Source organism: Poromitra crassiceps (assembly GCF_964638095.1).
Source record: "Poromitra crassiceps genome assembly, chromosome: 8".
In the NCBI taxonomy this organism is placed as follows: domain Eukaryota; kingdom Metazoa; phylum Chordata; class Actinopteri; order Beryciformes; family Melamphaidae; genus Poromitra; species Poromitra crassiceps.
The window spans coordinates 14,970,885-14,996,995 of NC_139629.1; the positions used below are offsets into that span (position 1 = coordinate 14,970,885).

At 43.8% G+C, this 26,111-nt stretch overlaps 2 protein-coding genes across 2 annotated transcripts; both read right to left on the reverse strand.

Annotated features, from left to right (window-relative positions):
• Positions 1-783: 783 nt before the first annotated feature.
• Positions 784-14,349, reverse strand: fpgs (folylpolyglutamate synthase; the record flags this gene model as incomplete). The annotated part of the gene is made up of 15 exons (XM_083640952.1): positions 784-3,139; positions 3,694-3,760; positions 3,946-4,021; positions 4,500-4,650; positions 5,044-5,127; positions 6,498-6,645; positions 6,742-6,819; positions 8,354-8,456; positions 8,981-9,042; positions 9,480-9,557; positions 10,256-10,370; positions 10,632-10,696; positions 11,600-11,653; positions 12,811-12,939; positions 14,212-14,349. The coding sequence occupies 15 exons, from the start codon at positions 14,347-14,349 to the stop codon at positions 2,775-2,777; spliced, it is 1,713 nt and encodes a 570-aa protein (XP_083497078.1). The 3' UTR covers positions 784-2,774.
• Positions 14,350-15,080: 731 nt separating this feature from the next.
• On the reverse strand, positions 15,081-25,870 carry cdk9 (cyclin-dependent kinase 9 (CDC2-related kinase)). Its single transcript, XM_083641521.1, has 8 exons — positions 25,774-25,870; positions 25,520-25,633; positions 24,488-24,569; positions 21,854-21,944; positions 21,460-21,626; positions 19,712-19,883; positions 18,640-18,788; positions 15,081-17,760 (listed from the first exon to the last, which is right to left on the reverse strand). Exons 1-8 carry the CDS (start codon positions 25,824-25,826, stop codon positions 17,392-17,394), a joined length of 1,197 nt encoding a protein of 398 aa, XP_083497647.1. The 5' UTR covers positions 25,827-25,870; the 3' UTR covers positions 15,081-17,391.
• Between the last annotated feature and the right edge of the window lie 241 nt (positions 25,871-26,111).

Consider the following 26,111-nt stretch of genomic DNA (forward strand, 5'->3'; position numbering starts at 1 on the left):
AACATACACTATTTACAGTCCATAAACTCCAGTAGAAAGACCCTCCATCATTCAGGCTCATCCAGTATTAAAGAACTTCACAGAAAAACAATGCTGATTTATTGTGCACATTAACTCACATATCCAAAAACTGTCAAGTTTTGCAGATATTCATTTAGTTTGACAGTTATTGAGGATTCATTTGAGTTAAATTGTGGATATACATTAGCATTATAATGGCAGCATAAGCCACTTTCACCACTGATTCCAATGACCGCTGAGAACTGGACCCGGACCAGATGGCTGCCATATCATAGCATTCCAGGATGGACTTCTCTATATGACATCTATGTATCCATCATAAACTCAGACAAAAGATACTATGCATGTACAGTACTGTGCAAAACATCTAGCAGCCATGTTTATCAACTGTAGCAGTTTGTTTTCTGCATTTTCAATTCAGTATTTTTAAAAGCTGACTAAACGTAGCCTATGCATATCCATAAAGCATGCTCATATAGGATCTGAGACTGAGATGAATAAAGATCTCGACTATGTGTAAGACAAAAGTACTGTTAAGTCACTGCAAAATACAAACAAATGACCATGAAAACAATACACATACTTTTATTAAATTACACAGCTCATTTGAGGCTACAGGGTGAGGTTATGAGAAACTTCCTGCTGTCTTTCACCACTGACACAATCATATTTCACAAGCAGAAGACACTCAATATACTGTGTGTTATCTATCCATATATATATATATATATATATATATATATATATATATATATCCCTCTCTCTCACAGTTGCATCCAGTCTCGTCGTGAATCTTTGGTCTAAACTGGGCTTAAAGAAACCACAAAATATTCACATTTAAGAAGCTGGAACTGGAGAGAATTTTATTGTTTTCTTAAAAATGTGTCTAAATGATTGATTATAAAAAAAAATAGGTGGTGCCAATTTGGGTTTATGCATTACATTTGATGTAAATTTGAATTCAGGGCCACTTAAATAGAATATAATTGAGTGCAAATCTGTAATTAGATCCTTACTAATTCATTGAAATCACTTTTAAATGAATCTGATGCGAACACAAGTGTTAGGTGTAAGAATATGTACACGTGTAGGGATGTAACAATAGCGTTTGAAGGCACACAAGCGATATCTGTAACAGGAGATGTTGCACAATATGCACAGCGCCGCACGCCACTACAAATAGGTTCTTAAGGGAAGACCCTTGTGTAAATGTTCTCATAATTTCTGTTTCAGTTCAATAAAGCAATATTTTTCTACAAAGCAAAATAGTTTATTTTTCCGATGGGCCATAGTATGTTTAATTGTGAAATACCATATTTTGGTAGATACCGTACCATACGGTGACATTTCATATCGTTACATCCCTAATGCTGTGTATGAAGTGCTCTGTCAAATATTCATGAAGTAAATTGTCATATACTCACAAGCGTAAGTACAAACTGTGCAAAATGGCTTTCATTACAAAAAGTTCACTTAAAAAACTTCTAATAATTTCAGATTGTTCCACATGATAGGTAAAAACCTAAGCAAATGCCTATCTGAAGTCAACACACTGACGCACATTTCTCTGCGGTTTCCTGTATAAATGTCAATCTTCATCTTCATCAAATATGGATGATGTGCGGTGGCCTTCTGTCAACCGAGGAAAACCTTATTTAAAGCACAGCACTTGACTGAAGCACAGACTATTTCTACTGGTTCAATCAAGTCACACTGGGCAGTTCATTCATGTAAACACATTTGGCTTCAAGTAAAGACTTAAGACTGATGAGTTAGTGTTGTAAGGCTCTGGGTAGTCGCACGTGGTCAGACCCACCATCGGCGTCAGCAAGCTTCCAGCGACGGAGGGTCTGAATCACAAGTCTCTGAATCACAAGAGACTTCCGGGCGCTCCGTCCAGATGCTGGGGGTGAAATCTGGTTGGCTGGGCTGTGACGGAAGTTACGTTGTACAGCGCGTCTTACAGCGAGCCTCCCATATTACAGTCCGGCAAGGAAACGCGTTCAGTGGAACGCCATGAAGCACCGTGAAGAGACTGAACTGAGAAGCGATAAAAGGAGCGACTAAAAAGTAGCGATAGGCTGTCTTGCAGGAAGAATGAGTGGGCAAGATCAACGGCAGCCAAAGTTAGCAGTTTTAGTCAGCATGGTGGTGCGTTTGAGCCATTTCAATGAATAAAGTTGATGTTTTCACCCGGGGTCTATTAAGCTGTTGCACACATTCCGTTCCGAATGCACCGCCCACGAGGTCTGTGGTTGGTCAATTCATATGTCTGTCACGCATTTTTTGCATTAACCACTTTTGAGAGTTGTGTTCCAGACGCAGAGATCATCTACGGCTGGCACTGTGAGACTAGGCTCTGGGTGGAGCGGCAGGCCTGTGGAAGCCCTGCCGCCATCCTGGCCTAAACTAGCTGATCCTGGCCTAAACTAAGCTGGATCCTGGCCTAAACTAAGCTGGATCCTGGCCTAAACTAAGCTGGATCCTGGTCTAATCTAGCTGATGCTAGTTTTGAGTTGATGGAGCGCACGAGGCTCAAACTCAGATTCCAGTAGGCTAAAGTACTTTTTTATTCAAGCACTTTCCAGACCCATGGCAACCCTGGTCCAATATGCAAGTACCACAAGAAACTGATCCATCCCGGGAGAAATGGGCATTTCTTCCCTTGAGGAAGATGTTTACATATAAATAAGCACAGAAGCCAGACATGACTTAACCCCTTCAAACCTACACCTTCCCAAAGCGTGCTCGGTCTACTTGGCGGAGGAGGGGTGCAGGTGTTTGAGCACCCCTCCCACGAGGTGCAAGCTGCCGGTGATGAGGACGTGCACCTCCGTGGCATCACGGAGCGGGGAGGCTTTGGCCGTGACGCTGGCTTTGACCGGGATGACTCTGTTGGCCGGGTGGGACAGAACAGAGTCCCTTCCCTGGCTGATCCACTGGAGGGCACTGAGGATGCAGGGGAAGACCAGCGTGTCCTTGTGTCTGTGGGGCTGTCTGAGCGGGAGGCTGATGAGGCCGGGCTCCTCCCCCAGGCTGGTGTGCTGACGCCAGCTGCTCTCGTTGTCCAGGCAGCGTGTCAGCATGTGCTCCACGGACACGTTAAAGTTCTGCTGGTCTGAGAGGGGAGAAATTAGATCATAGTGTTACTAGTGCCTACCAGACACTAGGAGGCCATTTACACCTGGCGCTAACATGCGTTTTCTGTGATCAGATTGCAATCAGATTGTGTTTTATCACTTGAAACGATTTGAAGAAGGATTGCCATCTGATTGGCCAAACCACCTCCGGAGGTGGTCAGGGTTGCATTGTGTACACATTGAACACAAGTGTAAATGCAATGTGTCCTCTCAATCTGGATACAGCAACTTTATGCGGATTGAGAGGACAATCATTTCTGCAATCAGATTGCAGAAAACGCATGTTAACGCCAGGTGTAAATGGAATCAGGCTGAAGTGATAAAATACAATCTGCTTGCAATCTGATGGCAGAAAACGCATGTTAACGCCAGGTGTAAATGGAATCAGGCTGAAGTGATAAAATACAATCTGCTTGCAATCTGATGGCAGAAAACGCATGTTAACGCCAGGTGTAAATGGCCTCTAGAAAACTTTGAAAAGACTGAATGAATATCAAGCTACTACCAGACAGGTTAGATGCAATCATCTCACCTGCATTACATGATGCAATGGCTTCAGTGATGTTGGGACAGAACACCGCAAAGTCAAAATGGCATGGCTGAGAAAGGGAACATCATAAAATGGATACTTAAAGAGCAACTTCAAGTGACAATTCTTGTCTTAAGGTAATATATGTACTGTGAGGTTTCTACATTTTCTCCAGCTCCTATGGTACAACAGTGATTTGACCTACTCAGACAATGGTATATTTCTGTTCATTGCTGAAAGCGGTTTCATACTCACCACCAGTAGTTTAAGCATGGCCGCTGAGTCTCTCTCGCCTGTGGCATTGAAGAGCAAAACTCTGGCCACAGGTCCACTACAACAGAGACACAAGTTCAGTATGGGGGGAGGGGCGGGGGCGGGGGGTTGTTAAATGCATTTCTTTTTTCTTTTTGCAGTGCACCTGAATGCAACATGCAAGATACCCACTGAATAAGTGTCCAAATGTTCATGTCATTCTGGCCAATACTCTACTTCTGTTATAGCATTTCAGTCTGGAATATGGAATATCTTTCAATAATCTTTATGACTAAAAAGCTAAAAGTAATCTCATGTGTAAGAAATTACTGTTCTACATTGAGGAAGTTTGAAGTAAAAATTTAAATAATTAACATTGGTTTTGGATTTATTTAGCTTCAAGAGTGCATTTTTGTTCTTGTGTGACCCTCAACACAGGCTTTGAGGATCCCAGGCCACTTACTGATACTTAAATTAACCCACTCATATTCTGGTTTATTTTAAGAAAAACATTTTGGCTAGTGGAAATTCTAATTGGCTGGTAAGTGGCAACTGACTTGGCTGTTCTTTCATGCTGCGCTGCAGTGTCTCTGAACCAGTGCACACAGGCCTGCATGCTGCGGGTGGTGTGAGCTCCATCCAGGAAGTAGGTGAGCGCACCATGTCTCAGTGTCTGGGTCCTTCCAGGCCACTCGGTGTCTGCCAGCCCTGCCAGACGCCAAAGACAAATATATTGGCCCATTTAGCATCATACCAAAAAATGAAACAAGATGCAAACGGTATATTTATTCAAACCCTGATTCACAAATACCTCAGTGACCACTAGAGTCTTGGCTCTAAATGTATTACAGATTACAGAGATTACAGCGTTATTATGGAACCCACCGCGGTTCCGGCAAAACCACGCAATGTGCCCGCCTACGCAGCAGTCAAGTGGTTTGAAGCCTGGTGTTGAGTGTGCCTTCTTCAGGACTCACCTTTCACCATGACAGGGCTGGGTTTGAAGCCTGGTGTTGAGTGTGCCTTCTTCAGGACTCACCTTTCACCATGACAGGGCTGGGTTTGAAGCCTGGTGTTGAGTGTGCGTTCTTCAGGACTCACCTTTCACCATGACAGGGCTGGGTTTGAAGCTGGTGGCCTGAGGCAATGCTGCACGCTCAACATTGGTGGAGGGAAAACTTTTGTCTGTGGGGAGAAGATGATGACACTAACTGGGTTTCCATCCACCTCTGGATATTCGCATTTACCCAAAATGCAAATATAAACTTGAATGGAAACACCAGAAATTCGAATAAAGGTCGAAATATCGCATAAATGTTTTTACGCTTGGAGGGGGTGGATTTATCAGCGTATCGACACTAGGAAGATGCGAACTTTTGCAATGGAAACAGATTTTGCGAATTAACGATGACGTACCAGATGTGACTTCACTTCCGCTTCATGCTACTCCAGGGGGAAATGGTGGCGATTAGCACCAGGCAGTCTGAATGAAATTGAATGTAACGTTCGCAATTCTATGTATTAAATTCAAAAAAACGACCCTCAACATTTGGGAAGGCTAAGCCACACAACTAGTTCGTTATAATCTAACATCATGCTTTGAAGGCGACTTTACGACGATGAGGACGGTGATCATCACCATCACCGGGTGATGACTCAATCAAAGCAGGTCTCCGCTGATAGAGATCTCTTACAGGCACACAGGCACATTACGCCTCCTCCTGACGAGAAGCGCCACCGACTGCTCAACCTGCCGACTCCCAAAACTCGCTAAACAAAACTGAATGGAAACATGCATAAATTCACATTTTATTTTGCGGATTTTCACAAAATTCGCTTGAATTATGCGATACATTTGGATGGAAACCCAGTTACTGCCTTATTTGGCCCAATATCCAACTAAAGAGTCCAGTTTACTTCAGTCATTCTCATGGTTTTGTATGTTATGTGTTTACAGGACAGTCGGCTTGTTACCGTTGCCTCTTGTCAAATTGGAAAAGGCAAAGCAGGTTGCCATGGTGATTCCAATCTTCAATTGTTCCGGTAGGCGTGCGAGGGCGCCCCATAGTTTGTCAAGTCATTTCTACCCTCCCCCTTCATCTGAGGTGCGAGTGTAACTTGATTTGGAGTGACACTTAATAATAATAATAATTATTATTATTATAGCTGCTGCGCAGCAATGGGTCGTGGCCGGGCAAGTCTCAAGACTTTGAGCTAGAGTCCAAGTCAAGTCTCAAGTCTTTTAGCTATAGCCCAAGTAAAGTCTCACGTCTTTGGTCACAAGTCCAAGTCAAGTCTCACGTCTCTTATGGATGAGCGTTCTATCATCTGCTGCATGCCATCCACTCTGCTTAGAACACTGCATAGCTCAAACTAAGGGATTCAAAGCATGTAGGCTACTGTATTATCCACACTCTTATCTATTAGCATACAGCATCAGCATTGATTAGTTGACATTATTATTAATAGACTTTCCTTAATGTTAATAATACACACACAAAAACACGAAACAGGAAAAATGCGTGCAGGTTGGCAGGTCTGCGTTCCCGTCTTACCTGGCAGGCAACGTCTGTGCAGCCAGCTGTGGCTCAGCTGGAGGGCCAGGGAGGCGTTGGAGCGCTGGTGCTGCCCGGCCAGGCCCAGACGCAGAGGCCCACAGTCCACCTGGTACTCCTCAAGCTCGGGACACACCCACAGGGGGCACTGCAACAACAGGGGGCGCTTTGGAATTAAGAAAAGGCTACCCAACAAAATAATCCCCTGACTGAAAACAGTGCATGCGTCTGCATGGTTACTCACCCTGATCTCTTTGGCCCTCTCTTTCAGCACAGCCAGTGGACCCTCTGGCTGCTTGACTGTGAAGGCAGGGACCCCAGGCTGAAAACACATGTACATTAGTGCTGTACGATGAATCCAATCGCAATCGCGATGTCAGCACTTGCGATTACATAACCGCAACATCTGTTACACGCGACGCAGCACACACACGTTTCTCTGCCATCACACTGGACATCAACACTAGCGGGAGACTTCTCCCATGCACTCCCGCAAATAAAGTTGCGTTCACACCGACCTATTAAAGTTTTTCGCTGGCCTCGAGTTTACATACAAAGTCAATGCAAACGAGCGATTGAGCGTATATTCGCCCGGGAGAAAAATCGCTGGGCGTCCGAGCGACAGAGACAGAGCGATAGGGAGAAAATTCGCTCGTCGCCCGAGATGAAATATCCCAACTCGAGCGAAAATACGCTGGCATCAGTCGCTCGCCGTTTAACGCTGATTGGCTGCCGTGTGAGAGCGAGTCAAGGATCACACTGGCTTGGAACAAACCACTGGTTTGTTGTGTGGCAACAAACCGCATTGACAGCTGATTGACAGGCTGACAGCTGACATGAAGTGAAGTCTGTACTACCGGTATAGAGCTCACATTAGGAGCACGCTGATAGAATTAGCTTGTAAACAACTACGGTGGCTCGTAGTGGACAAACATCATGACATTGCGTAACGTTACAGCCCCCAGATGTCCGGCAATTATTGTGCCTGTTGACGAGCCATTTAAACACAGCGACAGAGCGATTCCAAAGGGTTGAATCGAGCGACGGAGAGAAAAATAAATATCTCGGTGTGAACACAGTAATATTATGCGCAGCAAGGTTCACAGTCGCAGTCGACGCCATCTTGAAGTGTTGTTTAGAAAGGATCAACCCAGTTTATGAAAAATAATTAAAAATGTTTATCAGCGTCGCTGACTTTCAAAACCCTAGCGCGATTGACTGCAAGACTGTCCGGTGACGGTGGGTGAGTTTGAAATGTCGGTGCGATACTTGTCAATTGCTTCTTGGACGACCATTTTGTGGCTTGAGGGGATAATTGTGAACCCAGACTGCTGGTCTTTCAAAGAACGCTGTATTCAGGTCGTATGAGCTGAATTAAAAGCGCTCCTGAAAAGGGCTAGGTGTACCCAGGCTAGCAACATGCATCAATAAGGCTATTCGTTTATTTAGGTGCCATTATTGTGAAGGTTTTAACCAGAAGTTTCCGTTTTATTCTGGCTCACTTGACGCTGCTGGGAGACGCGAGTCGTTATCACAAACGCTGTGTATAAACGCGAAATCAAAGGCAAGAATCCAATGAGTTTGCCGTTTTATGGAGAGACCGTTGTCATCTAAACATGGCCTCAGCAAGCGAAACAGACTTTTATTTATTTGTTTATTTTTCAACAACACTGCACCACGTGACGACTAGTCGACGTCAACTCGACTTTGATAGAAAAGTTTCGCTGAAAAAAAAGCAGGAGTCGTGTAACCCCTACTAGTTATTCTGAAGATCAGAAGGGCTCCAATGTCTCTCCAGGAAGTCCAAATGTAAATATGAACAAATCAGACACGTGTGGTTTGTACAGCAAACACACCTTGAAGATGCCACCTTTTTGCCAAGCAATCTTTTCAATGGTGTCCCCGAGAATCTGAGTGTGGTCGATGCCCAGAGAGGAGATACCACACACCCACGGCCTCCTGCCAGTGACAGAGGAACAAAAGAACTACTGTTAGAAGGGCTGAACAATAAGCTGCTTTTGACAAAAATGATTTACAAAGTTAATCTGATGAAGCAATTGTGTGAAACACATTGTTCGCTCCTTCTTGCCTTTTTAATGGAATCTATGAATTAAGAGAAGTGCCAATCCTGATATCCTGGTGTGCACTGGATTATAAATGTTATTATAGGCCATGCTTAAATGCAACACAAGTTTATTTTATTTTTAATCGTAAAGGGGAAATTAAGGCTTTTACGGTACTAGCACAATATGACAATATATCTGTGCGGAGCAAAGTTTTTTTATACAATAAATCAAATCCATTCTTTCACAGACGCTCGCTAATCTAGAGACCAAGTCGAATCTGCAGTAATTTGAGGACAAGTCCACCAAGAACCAAGAACATTACCAAGAACATAAAGGCCAGTAAATCTAACGAACACTGTGAGGCCGTTACAAAACGTTACAGCTCTGTATCAGAGTGCACATTGAAAGGATTCTTACCTTATAATGTTAGTGCAGTCGTACGCTCCACCAATCCCAACCTCAATGACAGCTAAATCTACCTGAATCACAGGAAGACAAAACAGTTATATATATATATAGACAATCAATGACAGGCTGCCCCCCGCTGTAATGGCCGCATCGATAAAAGCTGCCAGACCAGCGTTTGAACAGTGCTATGGAGCTGTGTTAAGAACCTGACGTGAGATTGTTGCTTCCTGGTTTTGTTAGACAATCGTGGTCGTTCCTGTACGACTTTGGACGTGCTGTAGTATTTCACAAGGTGAGTAAGACAGCCATTTATCACATGACGGTGAAAACACGGATTGACGTCCAATCACGTCAATGGCGCGGAACCCTAACCCTAAGACGCCAATGGTGGGGAATTAATTAATACCATGTCTGAACATAGGCTATGTGAGGGGGAGAGGAGGTAGGGGTGATGGGGCGTTCAAATCACAACACAACACACAGAGGCAACACAAGCCTGCCAATGTACCTTCTCCTGAAGAAACACGTGGAAGGCCAAGATGGTGAGGAAACGGAAGTAGGCGGGCATCGTCCCCCCGTGGGCATCCTGAGGACGTCAAGGTTACAAAGTGGCAGTCAGCTTTTCATCAAACAATTAAGGCAACCAAGCTAGCCTGTTAAAACTATCCTGAACGTGTGTGACAGGTGTCAGAGGGCACTCTGTCTCATGCTTCTGCCCTTCACGGACAGGATTCTGGGCCAAAATATTTGACTGGTACTCTAAAGGCCTACAAAATAACCGTTCCGCCGGAGGCAGAACTCGCCATCTTTGGCTGCTCGGAGTCCTCTCTGAACTTCCCTACAGCTGTGCCAAACAACTCATTCTCCTCACCTCCTTTTCAATTGTGGTTGATGGACATGATCTCTGTTATACGGGTGGAGAGGCTCAGGTTCCTGAGAACCAACTCACTTTGAAAATTTGAGCAACTGAGCTGCTCAAAATATTGAAGCGATCACGAGCGACACAGAGTGCGAGTAATTTCAACACTGTCACATGAGGCACATGCTCCGTCTAATGACAGCAGGTCACACGCTTTCACTAGACTCACTGTCAATCTGCACAACCTGGTGCACAGACATGAGACGAGACGGCAGTGGCAAGTTAAATTCAGGCCATTCATGAAAAGAATAATGTTTGAGGATCAAGTAAGATGTCAGTGAAATTACCATTCGGAATGGCTGGCGTTTGATTTTTTTACTAGAAAAAAATGATTCAATTGAACCATGCATTGTGACGTGACCGACCTTTGTTTCATCCAGCCGGCCATAAACCTGCCAGAAATACTTTGTGAAGAGCTCTTTCCCAATGGGCTGTCCGTTGATTCGAATCCTCTCCCTTACTTGTACCAAATGTGGCGAACTGCAAAACAAGGATAAATTAAAAAAAAAGAGGATAAAAACAGTCACTAAGGTACATGATTGCTCAGACAATAATCCTATAGAGCCCCGACTGCTGACCAGAGCCCAGCTGAGCGTACAGATGTAATGACAAATGTCCATTCAGTCGGTTTGCATAAAATCAACCCGGTTGAAGCTCCGAGCCGAACCGGACTGGCAACACCGGAAATCGACCCAACTCTATTGCACACATACTACCGTACAAATAATAATGCAGTTTTACCTGTAAAATCCTGTACGGAAGCCGTAACTTCTCAAAATTTGCTCTGTAAAAGCACATGTTGACCCCTGAAAGATTGACATCGACAACAAATTCTTAGGAGCTGCTGGGACAATTCAGATCAGATCACAATAGCAAGTAACACTTTAATCATACGCTTTATTCAGATCACAATAGCACTTGACACTTTAAAGGTATACTATGCTACCATTTCATTAAAAAGATTTGTATCCTTAAAGTTTCCCTCAAAAACATGAATTCTGACACACACAATACTGTGGCAGTGTGTTTATGTGGACAGACGCAGCCCGGTGTGTCTTTTCGTGGTTGGACATTGTTTTGTTGTGTTCTGTGTTTATGTGGTCGAGTGAGTTTGACAATACACAGGAGAGAGAGCGCCAGAAAACGAAAGGAGGGATTTTTTTTTTAATATATTTTCACAGCGTTGTTATAAAAGCACAAATAAACACACGTTTCGAGGTATGAGCTCCAAACAGCTCGCAAAATCCTCTGGGAAGGAGCTCCATTTCCTGGTTTAGTCCGCTCTGCTGAGCCGATCCACTCTCAGAACATCTTAGCGATGCTATTGGCTGGGCTGTTGTGCTGTGAGCGATGTTATTGGCTGGGCGCTAAACGCCCCCACATAGGAGCTCTACAATGCATCTGCCTAAAAACATCCCGGCCACAGCCAAACAAATGTAAACAGCACCAAAATCAGGCAGGGGGCAGCATCTGTCCATAAACACACTGTCACAGTATTGTGTGGGTCAGAATTGATGTTTTTGAGGGGAAACTTTTCTATATGTATATCTAAAAAAGAAAAAATATAAAAAAAAATTAATGAAATAGTTCCATAGTATACCTTTAATCTTAATTCAGATCACAATAGCACTTAACACTTTAATCATATACTTGCATAACACTATTTGCTAACAATACACACAGGCTACTTGTGTGTCCAGGCCACTCACCTTGCCCTTTGTTCCCGTCACATGAATGATATTGAGGTGATCCAGCTCCTCAACCTTTGGCACACACACACACACACACACACACACACACACACACACACACACACACACACACACACGATAAGACTAAAGACAATAACAACTCAATCTATCACAGCGGTGACTAGCTTAAAATAGCTGAGCCTTGAACAAACATGACAGGTAACATAAGGCCGTTATTATGTCCACATTTTTCTGCATCTTTTTGGTGTGGAAAAAGTGCTGCTTTCCGCGCTTTCAAGTTCAAGTTCAAGTAGTTTATTGTCATATGTATAATACAATGTATAATACAATGAAATTCTTTATGCTTTGAGCACCCTCAGCCTTACATACACAAGGACATGGTCACAAAGACCGACAGAAAAAGGGTGTAGACCTACATAACTATGTAGGCTACACGTGATACAGACATGTCTGTACACAGTACGTGCAGACATAACACAAACCACAATACAATACAGTACAGTAATGGTGCACAACAAAGTGACAGTGCGTTGCAGTGTGTGTGAGTCAACTGTTCAGCAGCCTGACTGCCTGAGGGAAAAAGCTGTTACTGAGACGGGTGGTGTGTGATTTGATGCTCCGGTAGCGTTTTTTGGAAGGGAGGAGTGAGAACAGGGTATGAGCGGGGTGGCTGGTGTCTCCACGAGGAGAAATAAAAGTGGACGATAACGTCACCTGCTGCTAACTCGCTAACCAGCTGGTTAGTTCTTCTAGAAGACAATACAGTGTTGTGGAACAAGAAAATATAGATATTTACAATACATGTCCGGTATCCATAGTGCCTTTAAGATCGGTGTAGAGCCATGATTTTCGCATCGGCCGGCCGATTAATTTTAAAATAATCGGCATCGGCCGCTGCCTGCGCTCACAAGGCCGATTATTACAAATGATGATGTGGATGTCTGAGTGGGGCATCCACTGGGGCACAATCAGGGTCATGGTAGAATACACAAGATTAGCTAAGAACTGATGTATTTGAGTAGAAATAAAAACGCTATGTTGTGGACGCCGCTTCCCGTTGCTTTTAATGAGAAAATGTCACTGGTGCTAAGGAAGAAAAAAAAGTTGTGTGGATGCCGCTTCCCGTTGCTTTTAATGAGAAAACGGCGCTGGCGCTCAAAAAATAAACGCTATGTGGACAGTGGACAGACACAGCCTAACAGACTCACTGTGAGGCCGGCTCTCTCCAGGAAGGCCCTCATGGCCTGGAGCTGGAGCTGAGGGTGCCCACGCTCACGCCGCACCTGCTCCAAGGCGCTGGCGTTGGTCTGCAGAGTGTTCAGAGTGCAAACTGCATCCTGTGTCCAAAGCAAAGGTGATTACAGCATGCTTCACCTACAACATGGCTGCAGAAAGACTTGGTATTGCAATAGAAGAGTAGAGTGCACGCACATCCAAGACTATTTCAACAGGTGCTGGAAGAAATACGCGTATAGAAAAAGAAAAGGAAATAGAAATAGAACACACTATAACAGACATTTGGCATATTACAATGCACCACAACCCTAACATTAACAAGACAAGCACTGTCACCATTTTCATTTACATGCATTTGCATGTGTAACCGAATTAATGTGAGTCCTCGTGAGTCCCGAGTGTAGTGAGCAAGTTGGTTAAACTCACTACTACTCCCCCAGTATTAAGGCACAAAATCAGCTCCGCCAAGGGAGCTAGCTCTCTTGGTGTAGTGATTAGCGTGTGCGCTTTGGAAGCAGGTGGTCGGTGGTTCGAATCCACCCCTGGGCAAGCCCTTAACATGGGTTGCTGCAATTACCATCAACACAATGCTGTTACACATGTTCAGAAAACATGACAGATTGCATTGCTGGTAACTAGTTTGCCAGTGGACATCGATGATAGAATAATAATATGATCATGGTCGATGGCGACCATCATAAATACTATACTACTACTGTACTATAAATACATGTTCCAGATGTCATTGGAATTCTGTTGCTAGGGAGCCTAACATATTTCCTGTCAGCTAATTGTATTAGCAAAACACTGCAACAAGAAATAAACTAGTATGGACCTGCTTCGATTTAGAATAAATGTCAAGTTGAAACTGAACTGAGCAGGCGCGATCACTTTGACAGCTGCTGCTAAACATTACGTTGTCCTGACTTGGCTTCAAGTTCTAAGATAACTGGACTTCAGAAACTTTGGTTTACGCCAGTTTACTTTTATTATACAGCCTATGTAGTTTACCCAACTGTTAACGTAACTAGCTCTCAGTTCACGTGTAAACACGGACAGATAACGTGCCAGGAGAAACTGGCTTCACGTGTGATGTGACTGATAGATGTCAGCTTCTGATCATGCAACAGCCACTAACTTAGCACACATGAATAGCACTTGACTTGACAGCAGACACCAGCAGCCAACCTGCCGACTAACTGCAGTTTGTGCAGCAACATGTGTGTCCCAGTCCGCCATGTTTCTACCAATCTGGAAACCACTCACTCAGGAGTTCTAAATGTTAGCTATAAACTTGTCAAAACTAGCACCAGAGGCTAGCTAGCTAGCATCCCGTGCGGCGTGCAGGCAGTCAGCCTGTTCGTGTACTGTACCTGGTACTCCATGCCTGGTGTCTGCGGCTTGGTCTCGGTGCTGGAGGTCTTGGTGCTGTATGTAGTGTAGGTGAAGGCTCGGAGCCGCGCGGAAAACACGGAGCGCCGCTGCCACACGCGCGCCAAGCACACCATCATGGGGGATCGTCCTGTTAACGGGAAGGCACATCCAAATATGGGTGGTTCTTGTTGTCACAAACGTGATGACGTCACGCCACACCCCCTCAAGGGTTGGGCCAGAAACCTTTGATTTGATTGATTTGATTTGAAAATGTATTTCGAACAATAAAAAATAAAAAATAAAACAATACATAAAAAAAACAAGATTAAAAAAAGACAGAAGCATCTCAGTAAAAAAGATTTAAAAAAAATACACAAACTGTCGAGAAATAATAATCACTGCTCGAAAAGGGGCAGAAAAGGGCCTACCCCCAACTTTATCCCATAGGCCAGACCAGGGGTCCCCAATTACTTTTCACCAAGGGCCACACAATTTGGGGCATGCCATTTGAAGGCATGTTTAGAGGAATAACTCATTTTAAATGAACAGTTGTGATGTCATTATTGTCTTAACCACCAATATTTGATAATTTTCTCACTCACTCCTATGTCATCACCTGCTCTCCCTGCAGGGCTTGAAATTAACTTTTTTGACCACCTGCCATTGCTGCCAATATGGCTGCTAGATTTTAAAGTTACCAGACAATTAGAATTTCCACTGGCCAAAATGTTTTTTCTTGAAATAAACCAGAATATGAGTGGGTTAATATAAGCATAAGTATCAGTAAGTGGCCCGGGATTCTCAAAGCCTGTGTTGAGGGTCATACGAACAAAAATGCACTCTTGAAGCAAAAAAAAAATCCAAAACCAACAAGTTAATTATTTTTACTTCAATGTAGAACAGTCATTTCTTACACATGAGATTACTTTTAGCCTTTTAGTCATAAAGATTATTGAAAGATATTCCATATTCCAGAGTGAAATGTTATAACAGAAGTGGAGTATTGGCCAGAATGACATGAACATTTGGACACTTATTCAGCGGGTATCTTGCATGTTGCCAGCCAATTAGAATTTCCACTAGCCAAAATGTTTTTCTTGAAATAAATGAGACTAGGAGTGGGTTTAATGTAAGCATAAGTATCAGTAAGTGGTCGGGATTCTCAAAGCCTGTGTTGAGGGTCACACAAGAACACAAATGCACTCTTGAAGCTAAATAAAACCAAACCAACCAAAACCAATGAGTTATTTAAATTTTTACTTCAATGTAGCACAGTAATTTCTTACACGAGATTACTTTTAGCTTTTTAGTCATAGATTATTGAAAGATATTCCATATTCTAGACTGAAATGTCATAACAGAAGTGGAGTATAATAATTTAGCGACCTACTGAATCATGAGTGACCTATGTGTTGTAGAACAAGCAAGGCTTACCAGATGGCAAATATACAATAGTCTGTCTCACATTAGTTCCGGTAACGTGTGAGTAGTTGGGTTCCATCCACCTGATTTTAAGCTAATTTTAAATTTGCGCATAAAGAAACTGAGTGGAAACGCTGCAAAATGGGAAAAAGACTCCAAATATCGCAAAAACTTTTTCACGCTTGGGGGAGGTGGAAAAGCCCCACAAATCCAATATCAGCGGGCTCTAATATTTAATAGGATATACTGCCATCTACTGGTGGGACTTCAATGTTGCATACACTCCAGAATAGTCTCATGTTCCATCTACAGGGCATATACCCACAACAGTGACGTTTTCCTCTGGCTTCAGTCAAGTTTATTTTCCTCTCAGATGTAGAATACAAAAATAGTCAACACAATTATGATCAAACAAAGGAAATAACGTTTTCAAATAAGAAAGTTTGTGGTAAAAATGCCTGTGACTTGACCGGGAATCGAACTCCAGTCCTCAGATCAGAAGGCAAGCACATTACCCATTAAGCCAGATGCCGAAGCACACACTGAACTGAACCCCTAACCTTGAACCATTTTTTACTTGCCTAACCTTAACCATAACAACAAACATCCTTAAAGCAAAAAAAAATAAATGCAATGAAACATGTTTGAAGAGTTGTATGGTGCTCTGTTCTGTGTCGTGGCTTTCTGACAGAAAGGCTTCAGGGCTAACTTCTCCGATGTGGGAAACCCTTGCAAGGTGCAGTATTTTTCAAAGAATCATTGTAGGTACTTCGGCCAAAAGAGGTGGAAAATATCTGCATATCAAAAGTCCCATGTCCTGCATCCCTAGTTTCAGACACACATACAAGCCACCAAGCAAGAATAGGCTATTGAAATAGTCCTCAGTCCAAGCTCTAGTAGAACACTGTGAGAGCAGCAAAACAGCGTGAGGCAGGAACAGACGTCCCTCCCCACCTGTCTGAGGAGACCACAGCGTGAGGCAGGAACAGACGTCCCTCCCCACCTGTCTGAGGAGACCACAGCGTGAGGCAGGAACAGACGTCCCCTCCCCACCTGTCTGAGGAGACCACAGCGTGAGGCAGGAACAGACGTCCCCTCCCCACCTGTCTGAGGAGACCACGGCTCACGTCTTTCCTTCACCTTCACCTATCCCATAACCCCCGGAGGGTCGTTGGGGCACCACAGACGATCTGTTGACAAGCTCTCTCCATTCGTCTTTCCTTATGGCTCATTTATGCTCCATTTTCCTACCAAAATAAACATGTCCGTTTCAAACGATGGAACCGTCAGTGCCCACATACTTCCATGGATCTTTCACCTCGTTATGATAAGCAATACACCCACTAGTGGGCAGTAGAGAGTCAAATGTGTGAGTGTGTGGTACTGCTCCGTTTCGTCCGTATCCGTAAGCTTTCAGAAAACGTGCAGCATTACGCATGAAATGAAGGCAGAGTACAGACACAAGGCTCCGTCTGTATCCATATTTAACGTTGAGCATAACAGTGTACCGCAGGGATGACATTTTTGTAGGCTTACTCAGAAGTCCATGCACTTCCTGGTTCCTACGTGTACAAGTCGCTGGGATTTTTGTATGGGAAGTTCACAATTTCAAAAACTGTTGCTAACCACAGAGCTTATTTCAAGCATTTAACCAAAAGCCCCATACAAAAATCCTATTGACTTTTCATGTAGGAACGTCCGGCTCTTCTGGACTCATTCCTGCGGTACTCTATTGAGAGCCTTTCCTGCTCCTGGGGCTAAAACACACGGTCAAACTCGGTCTGACTGGTGGTGGCCGGGTTTCTGTTCTGATTGGGCTGCTGCTGCTGGGGCATGTGGCCTCTGCGTCGGGGTGGGGCCAGGTACTCGAACATGGAGGTGTTGTGGGTGGAGAGCATGTTCTTCAGGTCGGAGGGCATGGGGTCGGACCAGAAAAAGTCGTGGTTGAGCGCGTCGTCGCTGTCCGTGCGCTGCGACGGGTCCAGAACCAGCAGCTTGTCAATCAGGTCCAGGGCGTACGGGTCTTTGACGTAGGCTTTCAGACGGTCCTTCACTTTACGCTTCTGCCCTTTAGGCAACTCCATTTTCTGGTACAGCTCGTACTTCTTGTCCACACCGGGCCACACCTTGCAGAAGGAAGACACGGTTTACATTTATATAAGAATTGACACAAATTAGGGATGAGTATAAATTAAAAACTAGAACGACCGCAAAGCGGACTTATGCCTCCGCCATTAGTTCATTCTTGAGTCCAAATCGCCATTTGAGGCAAATTGGAAGAAATGGCACTCCTGTGATGTTGCATTACAGAGCTTGGAAATTGGGTGTGTGAGGTCACAGTGACCTTGAACTTTGACCACCAAAATGTAATCAGTTCATCCTTGAGTCCAAGTGGACGCTTGAGGCAAATTCGAAGAAATTCCATCAAGACATTCCTGAGATATCGCGTTAACAAGCTTGAAAATGGCATTCGAGAGGTCACAATGACCTTGACCTTTGATAACCAAAATGGAATGAGTTCATCCTTGCGGCCAAGTCGATGTTTGAGCCAAATCAGAAGAAATTCTATCAAGCCATTCTTGAGATATTGCATTAACCAACTTGGGAATGGCATTCGTGAGGTCACAGTGACCTTGAAGTTTGACCACCAAAATGTAATCAGTTCATCCTTGAGGCCAAGTTAATGTTTGAGGCAAATTTGATGAAATTCCATCAAGCCGTTCTTGAGATATCGCTTTAACGAACTTGGGAATGGCATTCGTGAGGTCACAGTGACCTTGACCTTTGACCACGGAAATCTAATCAGTTCATCCTTGAGTCCAAGTCGATGTTTGAGACAATTTTGATTAAATTCCGTCAAGGCATTCCTGAGATATCGCGCTCCGGGCTGGCTATCGCCGGCGGGGGCATAAAAAAGATCTGCTCGATCCAGACCCAAATCTCGGGTGACACCACAGTTGAGCAATTGCAAATGCGGAAAGGTGCAGCAGCCGCTTCCATCTTACCTCAGCGGTGATGGAGCCGCACAGCTGGCTGATGAGCGTGAGCTGGTGCTGCTCCGTGTTGCCCTGCATGATGGGACTCCTGGTCCACATCTCTGCCATGATACAGCCCGCCCCCCACAGGTCGATGGGGGGGCCGTAGTCTCGCTCGCCTGACAAAAAAATATACAACAGGCTTCATCACATGTTTTCATGGATGAAATTTCAAAACTTTTCCGGGATAAATAATAATAATACATTTTATTTGATGGCGCCTTTCACGACACTCAAGGTCACCTTACAACAACAGAACACATAATAAAACGATAAATCAGCAAGCATACAACATGATACACAATAGTAATATAATAAACAACAATGAACAGTAATAAAACATCAGTAAAACAGCAATTATGGTCAGTTAATGGGATTAGAGAGAATAGGCCAGTTGAAAGAGATGTATTTTGAATTCAGTAATGGAGTCCAGTATACGAATATGGGGATGAAGGGAGTTCCGAAGTTTGGGTGCAGCATGGGAGAAGGACCTGGCAGCCATTGTGGTGAGTTTGATTATAGAATTTGTAGTGAGGCGTTGACTCTGAATCAATAGCAGAAATTAGTTAATTCATTTTTCCTGCATAGAGTACCGCAGGGATGATGTATTTGTCTTAGGTTTATCCAGAAATCGCCGCCATTTTGGCTCGTCAGTGGAAAAGTCTATGGGGTTTTAGAATGGGGATTTCACTTACGGTAAATGCATCAAATAAGGTCTGTGGTTAACAAAAGTTTATGGGAGCACAAATTTGGGTTCAGCAGGATAATCTTCACAAACGTTAATCACATTTATGCCTTTAGAAGCATAAAGGTGACATACACAAAGCTTTTTGTTGACAGTAGATCTCAGGACATTTGATTTTGTTATTTTATTACATTCTTTATTTAGTGTAAATGGTCAGCAATTATACTGAACATACAGTAAATGTTGGCTACTGATGTTTATTTAGCTATTCTATTTTAATTCTTTATTTGATCAGTCTTCAGTTCCAGAATGAGTTGATGGTGACTGAGCCAGGCTACATGTGAAGTGGTCTCTTACCTAGCAGCAGCTCTGGCGGTCTGTACCACAGTGTGACCACACGGTTGGTGTAGCGATTGCCCTGGCTGTTTTTAGCCAGGCTGAAGGCTCGAGCCAAGCCGAAGTCAGCCAGCTTCAGCACACCGTCTCTGGTGATCAGCACGTTGGCTGCCTTCATATCTCTGTGGAGGATCTGGTCCAAGAGAAGAGAGGGGCACAAGTCATTTACTCTACTTTTTTTATTTTATTTTACATTTTCAGAACATGAAAAACAAGAACAGGTAAAAAAAAAGACAAAAACAAACAAACATATATACATACATACAACATTACAATGTTACAAAGTGGTGCTACCAGTCACGTAAAACGCTTATGTTCAAGATTCAAGATTTTTATTGTCACTCCGTAGTACAAGTATCACGTGTGAAATTCTTGTGCTGTGGACTCCGTTTACAACATAGTACAAATATAACAGGGCATATGAGTGCAAAAACAACAAGAGACACAACAAGCAATAAGGCAGTAGAGTGATAAGACAAGTCAGAGACAGTGGCATATTCACTGCACATAGGTGCACATGTCATGTGCATACTTTAAGACATGCTTAAACATTTTAAATTCGACGTATGCTTACAAAACAAAAACAAAAAATACTGTGCATCCACTACAAGTGGTCCAAAAGAAATTGGCCGGGTAAGTCAATTGTCATTTTTAGCCTCATCAAAATAGGTCAGGAACGGGTCACAGATAACTAAAACTTTCCTCAATGAATTGGTCTGAAAAGAAGGTGGATTCCTTCAGAATTAGTTTCTTGGCAACAGTCATCCCGTGTCAGAGATTGCTGCACGGCCGTTGGGAGGAGAGGATGTTGTGACTTAACATACCCAAATTCAAAGCACTTCATGCACCTTATTTGTCGTCCTTTTGAGATCATCCCAAAAAAGAAGGATAAGACATCACTCACGTCCACGTCTTTGGGGCCACTTCTACTGAACGTGAGTGATGTCTTATCCTTCTTTTTTTAGGGTCCTTGATGTCAAGGAAATAGAGAGCCGCAGGGATGACGTATTTTTGTAGGCAGAATGCGGAAGTCCCGAACTTCCTGGTTCTTCACTGTTTCTATGGGACTTTTGAATGGGTTTTTGCCGCGATGCTTCAAATACAGTCTCTGGGCAACGCAAGATTAATCTAACGCGAACCAGAGTTCCGTCGGATAATCTTCACACATGAGGACCACTTTCATGAGTTTTGTAGCGTAAATGCGAGCCCTAGAAGTAAAATGCTCAAGCTAAGCTAATCCAGAACTACACACTGTCGCATAGGCTTCCACGTCACGTCAGCACTCAACCTGGACTGTTGTTGATGTGTGCACTGATTACCCCGGGCTGAATGGGGCTGAACCAGGTGAGGGAAAGATAATGTCCGTGTTCGCCCTTTGAAGTGGTGACGTTATTGACGTATATATCCCCATCGACTCAAAAGTGTAGTCTCATTTAGCCGTTTGCTAGCTAGCCGTCATTTTAACGGCACGTAAAAGCTTCAAAACTCGTAAAAGTGGTCCTCGTGTGTGAAGATGATATTACTAAACACTGGTTCGCGTTTGATTAAGCCAGCGTTGCTCAGAGAGATTATTAGAAGCATCGCGCCAAAAACCCATTCAAAACTCCCATAGGCGAAAACTGTGAAGAACCAGGACTGTTAGCATCAATGATTTCCGGACTCGTTACTGCGGCTCTCTATGGGGGGTCACTGTGGAGGTAAGGCCTCACCTTGTTTCTGTGGATGTAGTACAGTCCGTTGAGCAGCATCTGCATCACCTTCTTGATCTCGGCTAAGGTGAATTTGACGTTGGCGTTGCTCAGTAGCCCGGCCAAGTCGTGCTCACAGAAGTCAAACACCAGGTAGATACTGCCTTTGTATCTGTTGAACTGAGTGGCTGGTGGAGGAGAGGGGAGAGAAGAGGGAGAGAGGGGAGAGGGAGAAAGGAGACAGGAACAAAGGAAGGAATTACACTGGTGAGAAATGTACATATTCACAAGTGGAAAGTATTTAAACATGATAAGAAATTAGCACTAACCACCAGCCAAATGCTGGTAAAATGACACACAAATGAAGCGAGTGCTGTAGCAGAGGCAGGCACAGACCGGAGAGTTGGACACCAACCTTTGGTTCTGCAGATCTCAATCAGGTTGACCACATTCTCATGTTTGAGCAACTGGAGGATCTTGATCTCTCTCAGAGCTGTGATCGGGAACTGGAACAAAACAGCCACAAGGCAAACTATGAGTGACTACACAGAGAAACGTGTGGCCGCATAACAGACAACATTAAGTTAGTATAAGTAGGGATCTGTATCGAGCACCGCACCGGTATTATTTGGTACCGGTTCCTGATTGGTCGGTACCAGGAGTATTGATAACGACGTTCAGTGCTGCTATCGTTTTTTTTTACCGTCTCTAACAATGACAAAGCAGCGCCAGGTGTTTGATGTTGCGTGTTTACACTCCTTTCTAGCCGCGACACACTGTCCTGTCACTACGCTTGCGGCAGGTTTAAAAGATCAGTATTTGGAAGAAAACTTGTTTTATAATAGGAGGCATTGTGTTGCTGAGTCACACAACAGAGTGTGATAAAGCGAGTGGCTGCCCTGTGATCATTCAGAGAAATCTCCGCCTCGCGTTGCACAAACGTCACGGTGCTTAGATGAATTACCTAGTTTCTGACAGTCACAGAATATTACATGGACTTCACTTTGCCAACTCTGAATACAGAACAACAAACAGCGACGGTGTTCACTTGACCTGTAACGTTACGTTTAATAACTTGCAGCTAATGCTACATCCTGAGCCATCCCCTCAGCAGATAAAGTTGGTCCACAAACTCCACGTAACGTGACTCCATCGCGCTGGTTTGTTTAATAATCCTTTGAAAACGGGTGTGATTTATCCAGACTCGATGAAGAAAACCTTTTGTAGCTAAATGAAAATATGCCCCAAGTAAAGAGATGTATTGCGGGCAACTGTGAGTGTCAAGTTTCATTGACGTGCGCAATGCATTCTGGGTTTTGTAGTATGATTCCCCCTTAACACATTCAGTGCCACAGCGCTTCAGTAAAATTGTCTGGAGCCTGTGCCAGATTCACTTCCATTCAGTTGAAAACAGCTATAGAATTTTTTCTATTATGGCTATATTAACGGGGCTGGACTTTAATGAAACATTGAACACTCCTGCTTCTTCCAAAGAAGAAATTTTGTTTCTAGACAGTTCCATTATGAAATTACAGCCTCTCAAAAAAGTGCACTTTCAAGGGTTTTCTGTCGTTTTTTTTTACTTTCCAAGATATGGCCCCTTTTATGAATACCTTTTGCACTCTAATTTCGAGCACATTCACTGACTCTGGCTGGTGTTTTCTGATGTGGTGGCGTGTGGTGTGGTTTCTGTGAAGCCTGTGTGCCACACACCCCTCTCCCCCCCCCCCCCCCCCCTCCCCCCTCCCCCCTCTCCCCTCTCCACCTCTGAGCTGCGGGCTCCTCCCACACGCACAGAGTTTGTTTTCTCGTTTTTGCCCCGGACAGATCCCAGCGCCCATCAAGAAGGAAATGATGCGCGCTGGCAAACGCGACTGAACGAAAAGGCTTGGCCGTTCGGCTTCGGATGCTGGCTTTCTAGGAAATCGTGTGGAGATAGATAGAAGCATAAGAGCTCAGTTGTGAGCGCGGATGCAGCCGAGCCCACTGTCCGCTGTAGACAGAGCAATATATACGGCTCTGGCAGAAAGCATGCATCGGTTTCCACTTTCTCCGCTGTCTCCTGTACAAAGTAAAGGATCTGAGGTGGGTGGAGCAGCTCCTGTGACGATGTTTAAGGTGGCGCCGTGTGATCCCTTGAAGGGATTCATGCTCACTGGCTAGGTACGACCTTAAACAGCAGAATTATGGAATAATATGAATTATGATTTTAGGACGTCCACAGACGTCCTTGGCACTCCTCGTTACTTTTTTTTAGGACGTCCACAGACGTCCTTGGCACTGAATGTGTTAAGAGTGACATGGGGAAAACTACAGCCATTTTCTCTGGTCAAAGGGCTCAAATTAAAAAATAATAATTGCATATTTCTACCAGAGGGGGCCTAGTTTTAATAAATCACCATATTCACAGCGGTGAAATAGGCCTTCTCAGGAATTTAACTTGTAATAAATTAATCTAAGTTAAATAATTTCAATTACTTGACTTGCCCCACACTAATGAAAAAACAATTATTTGCTTTATTATTTGTTGAGTGCTGACGTGACGTGGAAGCCTATGCGACAATGTGTAGTTCTGGATTAGCTTAGCTCAAGCTTTTTACTTCTAGGGCTCGCATTTACGCTACAAAACTCATGAAAGTGGTCCTAATGTGTGAAGATTATCAGACGGAACTCTGGTTCGCGTTTGATTAATCTTGCGTTGCCCAGAGACCGTATTTGAAGCATCGCGGCAAAAACCCATTCAAAAATCCCATAGACAGAAATAGTGAAGAACCAGGAAGTACGGGACTTCCGCGTTCTGACTACAAAAATACATCATCCCTGCGGCTCTCTATTGTGATTGGTTACAGCTGCTTTATGTCCTGCTTTACCACCTCAAAATGGTTGCTGTGAAAAGGGGTTATTTCTTTTTTAAAGCGTCCAATACTGATTTTTGTTTGTTGGTGTGTAGAAACTTAAAGCAAAGTCTAATTTTGAGAAAGCACACAGGCGTACTCATGCACAAAGACTGTGTGCACTTTCACACGAGCATCTCTGAATGGTCTCTTACTCCTTCTTTCTCATTTTCCATCAAAACCTTCTTCAGGGCCACCTTCTTCAGAGTCGTTCTGTGCTTTGCTTTGAACACTTCCCTGTAGAAGACAATGGACAGCATTAGAACACAAGAGACTCCCGTGAATAAAATAAAGGTTAAAACACAAAAGATTGGCGAGCTCTTAAGCTAAATATGTCTGTAAATATCATTACATTATGACTGAGTAGCAGATTTTGAGCATCCACATTTAGAGAAAAGAAGAAAGTATGAGGGGCATACGCCATACGCTTATGCAGGCCTATGTGTGAACATCCCCTACAGAGCAGATTACCCCTGCTCTATCCAATGGTGTGTACTGAAAGGTAAACATTGTGGTAATCTTGGGTTCAATACTTACCGCTTCCAAATTGTTGCATAAAATCCACTTTTCTGTCTTTGAAAAACCAAAAATCACTCATCTGGAGCAACCGGAAGTGTAGGGGGCATTAGTGAGTAAACAGGGAGTCGTATTTCCGGGTTGCTCCAGATGACTGATTTTCGGTTTTTCAAAGACAGAAAAGTGGATTTTATGCAACAATTTGGAAGCGGCAACTATATCTATTTAAAAGAAGAGGATGTTTGGCCATCGGATAGTGTCTTCACGTCAAGTTTTTGGCTCAGGTAAGGGTTCATTTTTATATCTAGACGTGAGAGCGGCACGATTGTTTGATTGGAAATGCGTCGATGGTCGCATAGCGGGGTAAGGTGAACAGATAACCCACATGCACAGATCAGCATAACACACAGAGACAGTCAGACATAAACAAGTATAGTAGGACATAAATCCAGCCCGTTACAATATTGAGGTCATTGAGTCTATGAGCTCTATGATTTAGGTTACTTACGGTAACGTTATGTGATGCGATAGAGATGAGAGGATGTCGTTAGCTAACTAACTATTCCTCGCTGTCAACTATGCTAATGTTAGCTAGCCTAGCTACAGTGAACCCCGACCTGCTAGTTGCACCAACACATAACACGCATTCAAGTTTTCAACCAGCTCCTCACCCAAACGTGCCCTGGCCTATCTTGGCCAGTTTCTCGTACTTGGAGAACTCGTCGCAGAAAGGAAACTCCACTCCGTCGTAGTATTTGGACATGATGGCGGCCTCCCGGTCGGGCCTAAACACAAGACACTTGTGAGACTTCATTCGACCCCAAGACATTTGCGTGAAACAACGGCTGTATACAGAACAGGTGACTAAATGATTACATGAACGAAAACACACACGCTTGATAAATATATAGTGTAATGTTCTTACTTTTCAGCCCCACCGGTGGCGTTGGCGTTACTGCTAGTTTTCTCTCGCTGCATCGTTCTTCTTCCTTCTTCTTCTTCTTCTTGTTATTCCTCTTCTTCTAGTGTTTTATGGCGGTTGGCAAACAGCTTTTGGTGCATTACCGCCACCTACTGATTTTTTTTTGTTTCAACAATGCAGTTATTTAAAGCAGTGGTTCTCAAATGTTTTCACATGAAGGACCCCTAAACCGACAAAGATTAGACCATGGACCCACATTTGATAGGATTTTGTCCCACGGTCCCCCATATGATAATAAGATTGATGCTTTTAGATGTTTTATTACAGAAAGTGTATAAAAC

Excerpts from the sequence above, each read along its gene's own strand:
- cdk9 (XM_083641521.1), bottom strand. The coding sequence starts at position 25,826 with ATGCAGCGAGAGAAAACTAGCAGTAACGCCAACGCCACCGGTGGGGCT. Across the intron at positions 21,945-24,487 it reads TGGAAAATGAGAAAGAAGGA|TTCCCGATCACAGCTCTGAG; the intron begins GTAAGAGACCAT and ends GTTTTGTTCCAG. Across the intron at positions 19,884-21,459 it reads ACTACATCCACAGAAACAAG|ATCCTCCACAGAGATATGAA; the intron begins GTGAGGCCTTAC and ends CTCTTGGACCAG.